This window comes from Anopheles marshallii, chromosome X (assembly GCF_943734725.1).
Source record: "Anopheles marshallii chromosome X, idAnoMarsDA_429_01, whole genome shotgun sequence".
Lineage (NCBI taxonomy): Eukaryota > Metazoa > Arthropoda > Insecta > Diptera > Culicidae > Anopheles > Anopheles marshallii.
Window position 1 is genome coordinate 15,082,975 of NC_071325.1, and position 15,878 is coordinate 15,098,852.

Consider the following 15,878-nt stretch of genomic DNA (forward strand, 5'->3'; position numbering starts at 1 on the left):
GATATGTCATGAGCTTACCTCTTGCAAAGTCATTCTGACATCAAAACACGATGCTAAACGTCTTTTGGGTAACAGTCAGAGGTGTCGAACAACTGTTATTGGAGGGTTGCGCTATATTTTCATATATTCTATTTTTTGGAAAAGCAGTTCTTGATTGGAATATATTTTAATGTTTGTAATAATTTATTGATGCAGTTAAATTTTATTTTCAATTTGTATTATTACTAAGGGAGCCGATAAAGAAAGCCGCAATTCCGAAACCAGCGTAATTTTTGCCTCAGCTATTTCAACTAGTTTGACAGCCCTGTTCGTTATTTTCCACCGACGACATGCACACGTCGTACGCAAGATGCGCCTACGAGAGTTCGATCCTGCCGTCCAGCCGCTCGAGTGCATTTTTTGGTGAAACGTTGGTAGTGTGCTTAGTTTTGTTTATTTGTAAAACATAGCGTGCGTCTCGCGTCGTAAAATCACGCGGAGATATCAGTGCAAAGATTGAGTTCGTGTGGTAACATGCGCCGATGCTACAGATGGGAGCTTCGATCAAACGATAAAAACGACCGCACCGGAACAAACAACAGCAACTGTCATATCCCCGGCTGCAATCAAATAGAATCCAAGGGAGCAACAAACTTGCAACGGTATGTAAAGGCCACAAATGCGGTTGAATGAAATCATTAAGAATATGCACCGATGATCCTCAATGAAGGGAAGGATCAAATGTAGGGTTCCGAACGAATAATATATAGTGGTGCAACGCTTGTCAATAATTCATCTTCACCCAGAATTCACCGTTTGTTCAGTACACAAGCTGTAAAAAAACTGGAAGGTGCTGAGCAAATGAAGAACTTTGCGCGGGGGCGAACAGAAGACGAACCCAGTACAGAATGGGTTTATCTTTGCCATTATGCTAGAACAGCGGGGGATAGTTGAATTCGTAGTTCGTTATGCGAGAAAAGTTCTTTCAAGCAAATATGTATTAACGTACTAAACCTGACACTGCCAGCCGATAGTTTGTAATGTTATTTACTGTGTCCGGAGTATGTAATCGAATCGGACACGCGGCGGAAGTAACGAGCTCTACAGATGAATCGAAATTGCACAACGCACAGCTGAAATAGCCATCAGCAATCCCGTTCATGAAATATTGGATCTCGACTCTGCTTCAATGTCACCACTAACCGCCAAATGCAGGCCAGATTCTTGGGGTGCTTGACCTCTATTTAGAGACGTCACGCGCCGTCCGCTAATTGATCGCCCGGGAGCGTAGTTTGCTATTCGAATTTGAGCTTGCTTGTGAAGCATACCCCCACAATACTCATTCCCATTATTTTGACATTTGTTCGATGCTGCCTGGGAGCGTGGTTAGCAGATTCTAAGAAATGGTTTTGCCAAAGACCAGACCAGTAACAAAGAACCGCCTTCCTATAGCGCATCCTATGCACCAAAGATCTAGCTAATGTTCATGGGCAATGCAAAAATATGCTGCTATCACATCTATGCATGTCAGTTCTTCAACGCAGTCAGAATACTTTGTTCATGCCAGTATCTCGCTGCGTCGATGGTGGTGCACACATGGGACAGTATGGAAAATTGCTAGCCAGAAGCGTTTTTCAATTTTCTGTCAATTAAAAATAAATTATTTTTCGTTTCCAACAACTATTGGCGGCCCGTGTGACTCTGAGTTCGTTTGCATCCATCCATGAAACCTGGAAATGAACCAATCGAGTTGCCTGTACAAACTGCGGGCTGCGAGCCTTGGTAGAGAGCAAGAGAGTGCCCGTGTCTGCTATAACTGAAACATTTTACTTGCACGACAATTCTACCAGCAGGTTGTAAAGATTTCGTGTCTCCTAGACTACATCGATTTGCACGGCATGCAAAAGTGATAGTACGACAACGTGTGGGTGGCTTGAAGATATTGTAATGCGCGTGCGTGCATACCACTGAAGTTTGAGTATAGGTAAAATGTAAGAAAGCAATATACGTGAAAAAAAGCCCAACAAAACAATCCGGTAGTCAATATAAACACAACCGGGATGCTGATTTGTGGGGAAACATTTACCCACTATATTCGTCTGTTACGTGCATGAGTATTTGTTCGCCCGGTGGCAAAGTTCGCTTTGTTCTCGGAAAAGGAATTCTTATCGACCTACCGTGGCAGATAGCGGGTTGGCTGTATGTTCCATTCATCATTTGCTTAACATGTTTGGTATCTTTACAGTAATAGTTCTCGTCACAAAATGATTGAAGCGAGATTGATTAAGCCTTGTAAAATTTGTTTTAGCTGCGCGTTTCGCTAAATGTTCTCATGTTGCACTTAATGAAACCTTTCAGAAGTTTCTTTCATATGAATCTTATTTGCAGAGTCATTCGAATCATGTGCTATGTCACAAAAGATTAAAGAATCGCTAACAATTTATAAATCGAAGATTCGTGAGTATTTAAGTTTTTATGAAACTTCAAATTTTCATGAACATGATTCCAATGCCTTGTTATACCTTTTAGCCTCGGTATTAGGACCTTTTTTTATTCTTGATAAATGTATGGATGATCTATTGTTGCGCTCAATGACTCTATTCGAATTATGACACGACTCCCAACAGATTCTTTAATTCTTTGAGGATTTCCTGATCTCTGTAATAAATTATTATATCCAGATTAAATAATCCTCATTATAAAAGTTTCATTATAACCTGATAATTATTACGGATGAAGACTCCTCATTGGGCTTTCACAAATACGGTGCTAAACATATCTTGGATAATTTCCTCCTTAATTATTCATAAATCTTTGATCTTCTACAGTCTAGAGGGCTATTCAAACATGTCTTTAGCGGTTCTCCAATAATATCCAATAATATAATAATAATAATTTGACGTCAAACATATCCTTTAATCGTCATTAAAGATCTTTATTGATTAAGCAAAAATGTTGATAATGATTTCCGAACAATTATATTAACTTATGGGACACAGATCGTTCAAATCTAATGTTGAAATTTAACTATGGATATTTATCTAACAAAAGCACCTTTCAGGCATTTTTTCATGTTTTTTTTAAAGAATTGGAATTGCGCTATTCAATTACGTTTAGTTATGAAAGCAAAATAGAAGCATGCTGATTGGTTACAGTGCGAAACATTATTTACGAGTATGAAATGCAGAATTAGTTCAAATCATTCGCTCAATTATGCATTATCAATTATACGTGCGTAATAACATTTGATTGATCGGCTGCGACTTAAAATAGCAGGATAATAAGCTTATTACCTCGGCGCCAGGGTATGGCCTATGAAGACGTGTAGCCCAGCCGATGCTCTGCTGTGTACGTGTAAAAATGCGGTTGTATAGAGTAATATTTTAAACGAAAAACACATATCCGATTCGCAAACCACAAGCAGGTCCATACGGTTGTGAGCATTCAACATGACAATCTGTTATGTTAATTTTAGAACCACCGCTTGTCTATCGCACTTTATCGCACGCAAAAATAAAAAAATATACTGTGCAGATGTAACCGGATTTCAGAGTTATGTTTGCCGTTTATCGCTACGATCTTGGGCGTAAGTCACCACTGCAGCAGTAACAAAGCATTTTGCAGCGCTTTTCTTTTGCACGTTTGCTACTCATTAAAATTGTATTCTTTATCATTTTAGGTCTCGCATAACATATGCTGATTTTGCTGCCAATCGTCGCTGTTTTGAAAAGCGAATCCTTTGTACTCTCGGCAGACGATCAAATGGTTTGAGATCGTGTGCACTTGAGCCACGGTTGTTCAACGCAACACATTGCACACTGGGACAAAGAGCGGACATATGCATAAAATGAAGCCTTGATATTGTAATGATAAAGACTGTATTAGATGAAAGTCCCTCAGTCCTCAGTGATTAATAATATAAATTAACCATAATTGGTTGAATGATGAATGACCATAAATGAGTTACTTGCTGGTAAACTTGACAAATTAAATAATAGTAAAATTTGGTCTAAATTAATTGTCATGTCTTCTTGATTAATTTTCACACATATGTGATATCATTGGAGAGAATTTGAGTTGAACTAATTCTAACTAGGGGCTACCGGTCCGGTGGTGTATTTTTTTTTAGCGGCGCCGGTTTTCACACGACTGGACTGAGCCAAAATTCCATCCAGACTAATCCCCCGTACACAGTACTGACAATCCAGCTAATCCAGCACCACAGAAATGACACACCATAGTTGACAGGTTGTTGTGCCGATAAGGAAGAAAATACGCATTAGTATTTTCATTCTGGTATTTATCTGTTTTAGAAAAGATATTAAATTATTTTAATCAACATATTGGATTTTTTCATTTCCATCAGTTTTTTATTAGGTTTATTTTAAATGTCGCAAAATTTCGTCAAGGTTACTCTAGTACCGGGCATCACATTGATGTCTGGCACACGTGTACCATTTGGAAGTCCAAGTGTTTCATGTTTTTGTCGATAGTAATGCAAAAACTTCAAAAATCGCAAGATTTTCCATCACACAAATGAAAAAAATGACCGCTGCACTGTTGCATCGTGCCATGTCAGCAGTGTCAGCAATCTAATGAAGATGATACACAGAGTACATTGCGGATTGAGTTAAACAGAGAGAATACAAACCATCCAACAACTTAAACTATTCTCCCGGAATACGTAATCAGTGTCGAGTATCCAAAACCGTTAACGGTGGCACACACCATTCGACGATTAACGGATGTTTCTTTTGGTTTACTTACACCACCTATTTCAATGGTGCTATCCCTTTTTCCATATGTTTGTAAAAGCTGTTCTTCGCTCTCTTTCTCTTACCATCGTTCACATAGAACTACCCCCATCTGCCGGCATACCCTGTTTTTTTTGTAAAGCTAAAATGCACCACTTTGATGCGCTCAGTGATGCGTTAAACGTGTTCATTCTCTTTTTCGTTCAAAGTCTTTAAACGAAAGGGACTTAGTCGCTGCCGTTATAGAAACATGCCAGTGGCGGCTTTATTTGATGAAATGTTGACTACCGAATATGTGTTTTCCAAAACGTTCTGATCACTGTTCAAAGAGTGTGACCTGCTAAATTTCATAATTATGGTTAATTTATTTTTATTTATCTAAAGAACGGCCGGGCCGTATATCTTTGACTATGGTTAAAATTAATAATCTAACATCTTGATTTGCATCTCAGCATGATTGTTTGCCAATGGATTTATCTTGCAAAGAAAAAAATCCCTCCACGGAATCCGCATAACCATTGGATGATACCTTTGAAGTAAACATTTTGAAAGCGTTGTTAATTTTAATTCGCAACTGTATTAAGGAGGTTGTATACCGTAGAACTCGTAAGAAAACAAGATTTTTATTTTTTTTTAATATAATAAAAAATAGATGACAAAAATGGAGTATCTGTTCTCTCGTTGTATGAGTAGAAACTATCCTGTCATCGTACGTAGGAGATTTTAATGTTATTCATAAAAGACAATTTGGTATCAACAACATTTTGGAAAATATAGAAAAAAGAAAAAAAAATCTGGACAGAAATCAAAATCTTGCATTATTTGTTAGTAAGATACCAAGAAATGGTAATGTACGATGACAGCGAAAATATTTATTATTTAAATTATAAACTAATTTAGAACTTACACCGAATCGGAAATTGAAATTCAAATAGATCAAACCGATTATGAGATAGATATTGTTATAATAGGTAGTTATATTCCGTAATTATAGATTAATACCACTATCTCTATTGGTTTATGGACCGGCTACTAAGGCCATATGTTCCTTCCACCAATATCAAAGTCAATTTGTCGCAAAATCTTCGCATCGTAGCACTGCGACCCTGTTCAGCTTTTTAATTTGTATCTTTAAAAAATGAATAATCTCTTGAAGTTCAATTAAAGCTAACGTTAATACGTTCAATGTCGTGTCAAAAATCGAAATAGTTACCGTTGTCAATGTATATTTGCCTTTTTGTATAGTTTGGCAACACCTGATATCACCCGCAATACGGCGTTGAACATGTAAGAGTAGGCACTCCAACGCCAAAATCTTTTTTTTTGAAGAGAGTACTCTTTTATTAAAGGTAACATTATACTTAGCAATTAGTATTCATTTATACCAACAGTCATGTGAAGAACAATGTTTAATTAAGTTGTTGGTGCGTTTTATTAAAACTTTACCCTTTGGCATCTCCCGTGAGATTTATGTCAGCATTACAAGAATTGTAAATAAAACGTGGATTACCTCGATACGTAGCATGATTATTGTGTGGGCACACTGAATCGTTGGCCGGTCGAACAACTTCAACTTATTTTACGATGAAAAACAGCAGTTCCCCTTCTACTTAGTATGAATGCCAATAGATAAATAAAACTGTTCATCTCCACGCTGTAAAACATATAGCACGTGTACCTGTACCGGATGTTTCTGAGTTGGTTTAGCAGTTGGGTGAACATTCCTACAACGAGGGAGTACACGGGGCGTGCCTGCGCTTTGTCAATACAGGGTTTTACACTTTAGTTTTGACTGGCAGCACACATTTTTTGACGCGCCGCACTCAATTTCTTGTCGCCGGCGCATATTTTTGATTGCAAGCACCGAACTTTTGAACGGGAGCATTTAATTTTATCAGCCCGATTCTTGAAAGCTTTTAGGCCGCATGTTTATAATCCCCTTGTGAAAGATTGGTTTGAGTTTGAAGCACTTGTTTATATGCAAAATTGTTTGTTTTTTTGGTTACTTGATAATTTTTTGGGCAAAATATATTTAATAAATTATGAGAAAATTTATAAAACATATATTGGGTTACGTATTTGAAGTATTATGCCCAAATCCCTCAAATTGTATGTATGCAACAGATTTGTTTAAATGTGCAGTGGTGGATCCTTGGAGATAAACCTATGTCAATGGGATTGGTTCAACCTAGCTGCCAAATTGTGCTAACCGACAGAATCGCGGCAGATTTGAAATCTTCTCGAGAGTTATTCACGGACAACGGTGTAAAAATTTCGCAAAACTGAATATATTCGCACATAATACTGCTGCTGCTAACAATAGTGTTGTGTGTAATTAGACAGGTACGTAATTGTTCGTTCGAAACTTAGAGAATCTGTTCACCCACGATCTTGTTTACAGGTATCACACAGGTATCAAAACGTGTTACACTTTTGCAACACATGATCTGCAGTTTGAAATCGTATTCATTTTCTTTAAGTTCATTGTGTGCTTCCAATTAATATGTTTGGTTTATTTTCAATCGTTACAACATTTATTTTATGCTTTGTTCTATTTGTTTTGTATTTGTCGTGCAATTGTTGTCGTACTGACACGCACGCCGTATTGGTTAAACACTATGTCCGCCAACACTTTCAATGTTAATGTGCAGTCGTTGTCTATCCACAAGCGAATGCTATTTACTGCATCATCTGGCAAGAGCTTAGGACGTTTACCTCCACGTTTTGCAGCCGCAACCTCCCAAGTCTTTTGGTACTTCTTTATAATATGGTACACTGTTCCTCGATTAATATTGAGCATTTCTGCTATTTCTTTGCCAGATGCACCATTTTCGTACGCTGTAACAACACGGTTTCTATCTACGTCAGACGTAGTTTTGTTACGGCGTCGAGGTACAGCCTCCGATGTATCCATGTTTGCTGTAGGATTATCATGTAAACAGAATTATTTCCTTGTTGTATTGCAAGGATAAAATATACATTACCTCTTTTGAATGCGTAGCTTCATGTGTTGCAAAAGTGTAACACGTTTTGATACCTGTGTGATACCTGTAAACAAGATCGTGGGTGAACAGATTCTCTAAGTTTCGAACGAACAATTACGTACCTGTCTAATTACACACAACACTATTGTTAGCAGCAGCAGTATTATGTGCGAATATATTCAGTTTTGCGAAATTTTTACACCGTTGTCCGTGAATAACTCTCGAGAAGATTTCAAATCTGCCGCGATTCTGTCGGTTAGCACAATTTGGCAGCTAGGTTGAACCAATCCCATTGACATAGGTTTATCTCCAAGGATCCACCACTGCACATTTAAACAAATCTGTTGCATACATACAATTTGAGGGATTTGGGCATAATACTTCAAATACGTAACCCAATATATGTTTTATAAATTTTCTCATAATTTATTAAATATATTTTGCCCAAAAAATTATCAAGTAACCAAAAAAACAAACAATTTTGCATATAAACAAGTGCTTCAAACTCAAACCAATCTTTCACAAGGGGGTTATAAACATGCGGCCTAAAAGCTTTCAAGAATCGGGCTGATAAAATTAAATGCTCCCGTTCAAAAGTTCGGTGCTTGCAATCAAAAATATGCGCCGGCGACAAGAAATTGAGTGCGGCGCGTCAAAAAATGTGTGCTGCCAGTCAAAACTAAAGTGTAAAACCCTGTAATTGCAATCAATACATAGTTTTTGCGCTTCGCTGTCTCGTAAGAGTAGAATCTACATTCATCAGTGGTGCGGTTAGTATGCTACTTTGCCTAACGCTTCTTTGGAGACAAAGCCTGCTGTTACCAACGCGTTCCTACGCTTTTCCAACATCTTTTAGAATAAGTTTGTGCTGTTTTATTGGTTGTTAACAGTTTTATGCTATTTTTCAACCTACATATGCTCTTTATTTTCCAATTGTTGACTGTACATGAGAGTTTGCTTCTAATTTAAAAACTTTTCTCAACTCTCGGGCATTTTTAAGTATTATTATTCTTTGATAGGGGCGTTGGGGACGACCCGGTGGCATGATGGTAGCGCTGTCGGTCTTCACATGAACGTACCGGACCAAAATCCCATCCGGACCAATCCCCAGCACGCATCTTGTTCTATCACTATCACTTTGCCCTCGATCTTCATCTTTAGATGCTACTGCCTTTTATGGTGATATTTGTGAACAGGACAGGACTACTGCTTGGCACTCTGGTCTTTATTCAGATGGAAGATACTAGCATACGATACAATAGATGGATGCGATAGATGTCTATTTGGATATATTTAGATATTTGGATAAATTACCTCACCATGCAAAATTTCTTCACTCCTACATGAAGCATGTAGTTGGAAGATTAAAGTTTATTTATCATTTTCATTATAGATCATTAATCTGGTACCAAGTCCATGTCTGTATTCGCTTGATACTTATTGCAACTTAAAAAAAAACGCATCAAAACGTCGCCAAAAAAAGCTTTTCTAGCGAGCAACGAGTCGATTAAACCCACTAGCATTAGGTTTAGGTTCACGCTAGGTAGCGTTCGCTGCTGACAAGGGATCGCGCGCAGTGATCGAACATGCAATCTATAAAAAAAACACAAGGAGAGGTTTATAAAGTGACTACCAACGTAAAGAGAGTTTGATGTTTCTTTCTAATCCAAAAACGCGAAGACAATATAGTTTTTTTAACGCGACTTCGCTTCTTCGCTACTGTAAAATCTACTAACGCCGCTTGAAACGTAAGACTGTCTCTACACAGTTAGCGATTGTCGCAATTGCGACTGTGACTTTGTCAAACTCTATACATGGGTCGTCACATCGCGACATTTCGCAATTTTTTATGTATAGAGTTTGACAACTCTATCTGTCTAAGACTGTCTCTACACAGTTAGCGATTGTCGCAATTGCGACTGCGATTTGTCAAACTCTATACCAAAAAAAAAATTGCGGAATGTCGCGCGAAATCGGGACAGAAGACAATACCGACAATAGAAAACAACTCAGAAAATACAAAACAACAACAAAATCCAATGGAAATGGAACGAAATATGAAGGAACATATACACTAACATAAAACCGGTGACAGAAACTAACAACAAATTCACAGAAACTCACCTGGAACAATAACATCAAAACAATAACATCAGAGAAATGGACTCACAGTCCTACTCTTTCACAAACAGGGTGGTACGCCTCTGATTATGACAGCAAATGTCATAGGAGGTTTCAACCCATCCACCTAATAAGAAGAAGAAGAAGAAGGAATGTCGCGATTGCGACAATCGCTAACTGTGTAGAGACAGCCTAAGAATTGGTTGTCGACAATAAGAACAAAAGCGAGTTCTTTTGTTGTCCAAAATTCTAACACTTAGTCCATGCTATTATAACTGAAGGATCTTAAACAGTTTAATCTGAATGAATTGTTTATCTATTGATTATTATTATTTAATATTGTTTTATTAGTTTTATTATTTATTAATTGTTTCCATGTATATAAACATTGTTCAAAATCGTTAATCTTCCGAAAGAATCCAGATTCCAGAAAATTTCTTTAATCTTTCACAATACTTCAAAAATGAAAAGTTTTACTTTTCGTAAAATCCTTTTAACTTTCTGGTACACCCAATCCCAACTTGGTTACGTTTGGAGTTTTCTTTGTGTATTTCTTATGTTTAATTTTTAATTTTTTTAACATGCTGTAAACATATTTACACATTGGAGCCTACTTGTTCTTGCACAATCATGTTTAATTAAAGCGCACAAGATTGGTTAAAGCGATAACCCAGCTGTAATTCAGGTTTTAAATTAATTACCAGAACAATTCATGTTGGACCCCAAGCGAAATAATTTGTTCAAAGTTGCGATAGTAAAACAGTTACTATGTTTGTGTTATGTTCACGGTATAATTGATTCTTACGTAAAGACATCGTATATATTTTTTTATTTAATTCATTTTATTGAGTACAAATATTCCGATTAAATCTTGTGTAACAATTTATTATGATTTAACGTTTGGGCCATGAGAACCCATGAACATGTCATAATAATCTCGACATTTCTCGTTCGTATAGTCGTCCAATTTTCTAATATTATATAAAATATATTCAAAGAAAAAAGTAATGTTAAATTATTAATTTATTTTAATTTTAAAATATTTATTTATTTCTTTTCTGCTTTATTTTTCTGAATTACAATTTAATTTGTTCAAGGGGAAAACATCAACTCCCACCAGTTCTCCCTAATTATTGAATACTACAGAATGCATGTCCATTGATGTGGCTATTATTGAGCATCCTTAGACCGAATAGAAAAAAATGTGATTCATAACTAATGCATATGTTTAAAACGAACGTTATGAAAAAGAGGGAACACACAGTAAATGGTCAACATTTAAAATGCCATCAAGTATTGCTAAACGAGTTTTCAATTGTGCCTACCTTTGCTAATGTTCGCGCTCATTAGCCGCCAAACAGCCAAATGTTGAGTGATAAAAATCTAAAAGGACGTTTTATTATTTTTATTCAAACGTTTTGCGTTCGATTATGACGAAATATTGTTAACGATGAAAAATAGTGCGTAATCGTAATTTCGTACAGACAACAATACTGTTTTCGTAATGCATTTTAAATTTGCTCTTCCACATACACTATCATTCTATGTGGATATTCTATTTTTCTTCCATTATTGCTATGTGATGGCATTGCAATGGAATAACAATGCCGATAGAATGTATAATGTGCATATGGGTACATGTTTTTTTTTTATCCGAGGGTTGTGTTAAACAATTTAGAGAATAATTTCCTCTCTGTTAAGTGTCGCCAGCTTGCTATTGGTACGTCCCTGAATTTAGTTTCATTGCTGGTGGCCATTGGTTGTAAGGGTCCTATTGGTACTCTGACGCTACTTCTTCAATACGGTAATTTTACGTGGTTGTTGCTTCGTCGTAAGTGTCATAGGGCACAATTTATTAACATAAAAATGTGTGTTTTATTTGGCGAAAGCCAAAAACCCTAGTGTACCGTCATTTTTCAGCCCAACACCAACCAAACTAAAATCCGGGTACGGGTATGATAAGGGAAGTGTTTCATGGTATGGAAACGGCCGACCGTCCACAGATGCGTCAGACGGTTGCAGTGTACCGAAGCGTAAAAATGATAAACCGACAGGCGGCAAGTGACAACATGATAATAAAATGCATTAGCGGAAACATCTGCCTGCAAATGTGGAATGAAAACCAAAGTGTGGCGACATTTTAACGATGATAGGCACCCTGGAAGGCACCCGGCAAGGAATTTTAATATGTTTATTAATTAGATATTTTTTTTAACAGTAGATGAAGTTGTTCTACAGTCGAATGTTTGTTTATAGAGCTTGTATACTTTGTTTGGAATACATTAAGTGTTATGTGAGTGTTTTATTGCCGAGCGCTGCTACAAACTAGTGTTGGATGATTCTGCTTTTAATTCATGAATCTGAATGAATCTTTGAACCAAGTGAGTGAATCTGAATCTCAATTATAAACATTTATGAACATTTATAAACAGCTCTAAGCTTTCTTGATCCTCAGACGCTTTAGTCATGACTCATACCAATGACTGCTTATAACAGATCTTTTTTAATTTCAAAAGGGTGTTGAATTGATAAGTGAAATTAAAGTACACTATGAGTGAGTCAGGAACAAGAAAAAGAAGATCAACGTATCTATAGAGAGACAACACCATTACATTATTACAAACGTCATAATGATAATGTAGAAAAATTGCATTTTGTAAGCAGTAACAACAATAACACTGAATCAATGCAGAATTTTCCACCTGACTATTGCACTTGAATCTCTATATTAGCGATGCAGGGTTGTGTTTGTTGTGTTATTATTATTATTTAATATTTTTTTTGTGTACAAATCTTTCAAAACAATTTTTTTATCTCTTTTTAGAACTGTCGAGAAAGACCTCTTCGATAATCAATGAACGAGTTTTCCAAGAATAGATAGATAAATTCACACAGCATTAAAAAGCAATCAAACGAACACAACCGGTCGAACTGTCCATAGGTCGGTTTTCTATACGGAATCTTGATGAGTTATCATTGTTTACATTCGGTCACGTACGTGCGATGAAATCTCATGCGCTCCATGATGATTACAACAAATACTATGCCCTCAACCACTGGCCACAGCTGAACTAAAGTCACCTGAAGACCTCCCGAATGAACTGGGTTTCAGCTATTGCTAAACAGTTTTAACCGGTCCGTATTCTCGGTCTGCTCACCAAAACTTCAATCCGCCAAAAACGTCGCCGTATTATTAAACCCCAAAACCCGACTCTACATCGCCTGGATGTATCTGTAGCACGCTTCATTAGTACGTATGATCCACTTACTTGCAGGCTTTACGGGCATTTTTCTATTCCAATAAATGTTGGCGATCACACAACTGGGTGCTCATAGCTCGTTAACAGTATCATCATATTAAATTATAATACCGTAAAAAGGTAACGACACACCAGTTGTGAGCGGTTCACGTTCGGCGCACCTAGAACAAACGCTGTAAATCGGTGAAAGTCTTCCTACAACCTTCAGGATTGATGGCAACTAATAGCTAGTGATTGTAGCGATGGATTCGGCACAGGACCCCGGGGCTGACAGGACGACAACGCACTTGTCATCAGTTCCTAGCCGGGTGTGATTGTTCTATCGACGGGGGTTAGCAATCATTTACTGCAAATCTACAGCGACTGTGATAGTAACGCTGGCTACCCCATTCTTCAAATGCTCAGGTCTACAAGCACAACTGCGTCAATTTTTATTGGAGGCATTTTTAATTCCGCTGACAACTGACACCGGTAACGATAAAGGAGACAAATGACGCATAATCGTTCCTAGAACATCAACCACCAATGAAATTCCTCCTAGATTAAGAAACGCAACACATATCTATGCAAATCGCAATCCGCGATACAGTGCAATTCTTCATCTTTACTGTGACAACAAAAAACTTCTTAAAGTAAGTGGTATAATATGTTGCGTTTGAGCACTGGTAAGTGCAATGCTCAATTACAAACCTTAATTTCAACCTAAACGTGTTATTTCACATATTTTTAAAGGTACCCGATCGCCGAACAGGGAATATAAAAAAAACACACACACAAAAACGAAACGTTAGATGGTGCCAGCAACCAACGCTAATCTTTAAAAAGCTGATAAGAACTCGCATTGGCTCTGTATGTTAGACTATTCTTTAGACGATCAAATTGGGAAACAAACCAAACCTAAACCCCTTTTTTCCAATTTATTTCAATTTGTAATACCGCAGGTTCAGCCCTTGCATCGACATAAACGCCAGACGCGTTTCGATTTATCTTACGGACGGCACAGGCACTGTAAACAATGCGGTTAATGTTGCGTGGTCGTAAGCTACTGTTGGCAATCGGCGCTTGCCTGACCTTTATAATCCTGTTCTGGAAGTGGACTGACGTGCGAGCGGTTTGCTGGGGCGGAAATAGTGCGCAAAGTGCCGGTGTAATGGTACGGGATGATCAAGTACGTATTGGTGGGCTGCTAGTTAATTTAAAATAGAGTAAGAATGACACGTCATACATTTTTGGCTAAATTTGTAACCATTTTTGCAGAGTGTGAATGGCGGAAACAATTTCCGATATCATCGTAACATGCCGTTAATCTTTATCGGTGGAGTCCCACGTTCCGGTACCACATTAATGCGTGCCATGCTAGATGCTCATCCTGAAGTGCGGTAAGGTTTAATTAATGGATATAAAATGCCGTACAACACAGAAATGTTTCACTACTGCTTAAATGGCACATCGTCTCTACATCATCTACATCTTTTTTAATGTTCTTCGTTCTTGTGGTTTAATTGCGTAGCTGCGGACAAGAAACACGTGTTATACCACGCATCCTTCAATTACGTTCACATTGGATGAAATCGGAAAAAGAATCGGTACGGCTTGTAGAGGCCGGCATCACGAAGGAAGTGCTAAACGGAGCTATTGCTCAGTTCTGTCTAGAAATCATTGCCAAACATGGTGACCCAGCCCCGCGGCTTTGCAACAAAGATCCGCTCACGCTGAAGATGGGTTCGTACGTGATCGAACTATTCCCGGCGGCAAAGTTCCTTTTCATGGTGCGGGATGGCCGTGCCACCGTACACTCCATCATCTCACGCAAGGTTACCATTACCGGTTTCGATTTAACCAGCTATCGGCAGTGTCTAACCAAGTGGAACCAAGCCATACAGACGATGCACGAGCAGTGCAAAGAGATTGGTAGCGACCGTTGTATGATGGTGTACTATGAACAGCTGGTGTTGCATCCAGAAGAGTGGATGCGCAAGATACTGCACTTTCTCGACATACCCTGGAATGATTCCGTGTTGCACCACGAGGAATTCATCAACAAGGAGAACGGTGTGGCACTCTCGAAGTAAGCATCACTGAGTCATGCGCAATATTTGTACTATTGCTAACATACTTTTTTTTTAATATACGCAGAGTTGAACGCTCGTCAGACCAAGTCATCAAACCAGTAAATCTGGAAGCACTCTCCAAATGGGTCGGGAAGATACCTAGCGATGTTGTGCGCGATATGGCCGATATTGCACCAATGCTATCAGTATTGGGATACGACCCATACTCTAACCCTCCGGACTACGGAAAACCGGACACATACGTGCAAGAGAATACTTATAAGGTAACTAATTTACACGAACTACTGCATATCATTAGTTCAACTGTTCTCATTTGTTGTTGTTGTTTCTTTTTGCCAGGTACGCTCGAATCCACTAATGTGGGAACATAGGGCGAAAGAGCTTCTCAATCGGGAAGCTATGGCAGACAACGTACCACCAAAAGCGAAAGACACCGACGAAGATGATTATGGCGGTGGCAGCAGAGATAGGAAAACGTGATGAAATAAGCGGTGCTTGTTATAAGAAATGAAAGTTATACTACACATGCGTATAGACTGCTACGAAATCGTAGGAAATAACAGTGCAATAGTGCGCGAGCGAACGCATAAGGTTTAGATTTTTATGTTTTTAAAAGTGTAAGTATTGCAAATTTGTTAAACAAAAAAAATGTAGCCTTTTTGATTGTATAGAGCCATACACTGCAAAGGACAAACTATCAAAGATGAT

General features: G+C 37.9%; 1 protein-coding gene across 1 annotated transcript; it reads left to right on the forward strand.

Annotated features, from left to right (window-relative positions):
* The first annotated feature begins 14,113 nt into the window (after positions 1-14,113).
* On the forward strand, positions 14,114-15,650 carry LOC128707564 (protein-tyrosine sulfotransferase). Its single transcript, XM_053802524.1, has 5 exons — positions 14,114-14,266; positions 14,356-14,477; positions 14,609-15,166; positions 15,235-15,433; positions 15,510-15,650. The coding sequence occupies exons 1-5, from the start codon at positions 14,114-14,116 to the stop codon at positions 15,648-15,650; spliced, it is 1,173 nt and encodes a 390-aa protein (XP_053658499.1).
* The last annotated feature ends 228 nt before the right edge of the window (positions 15,651-15,878 follow it).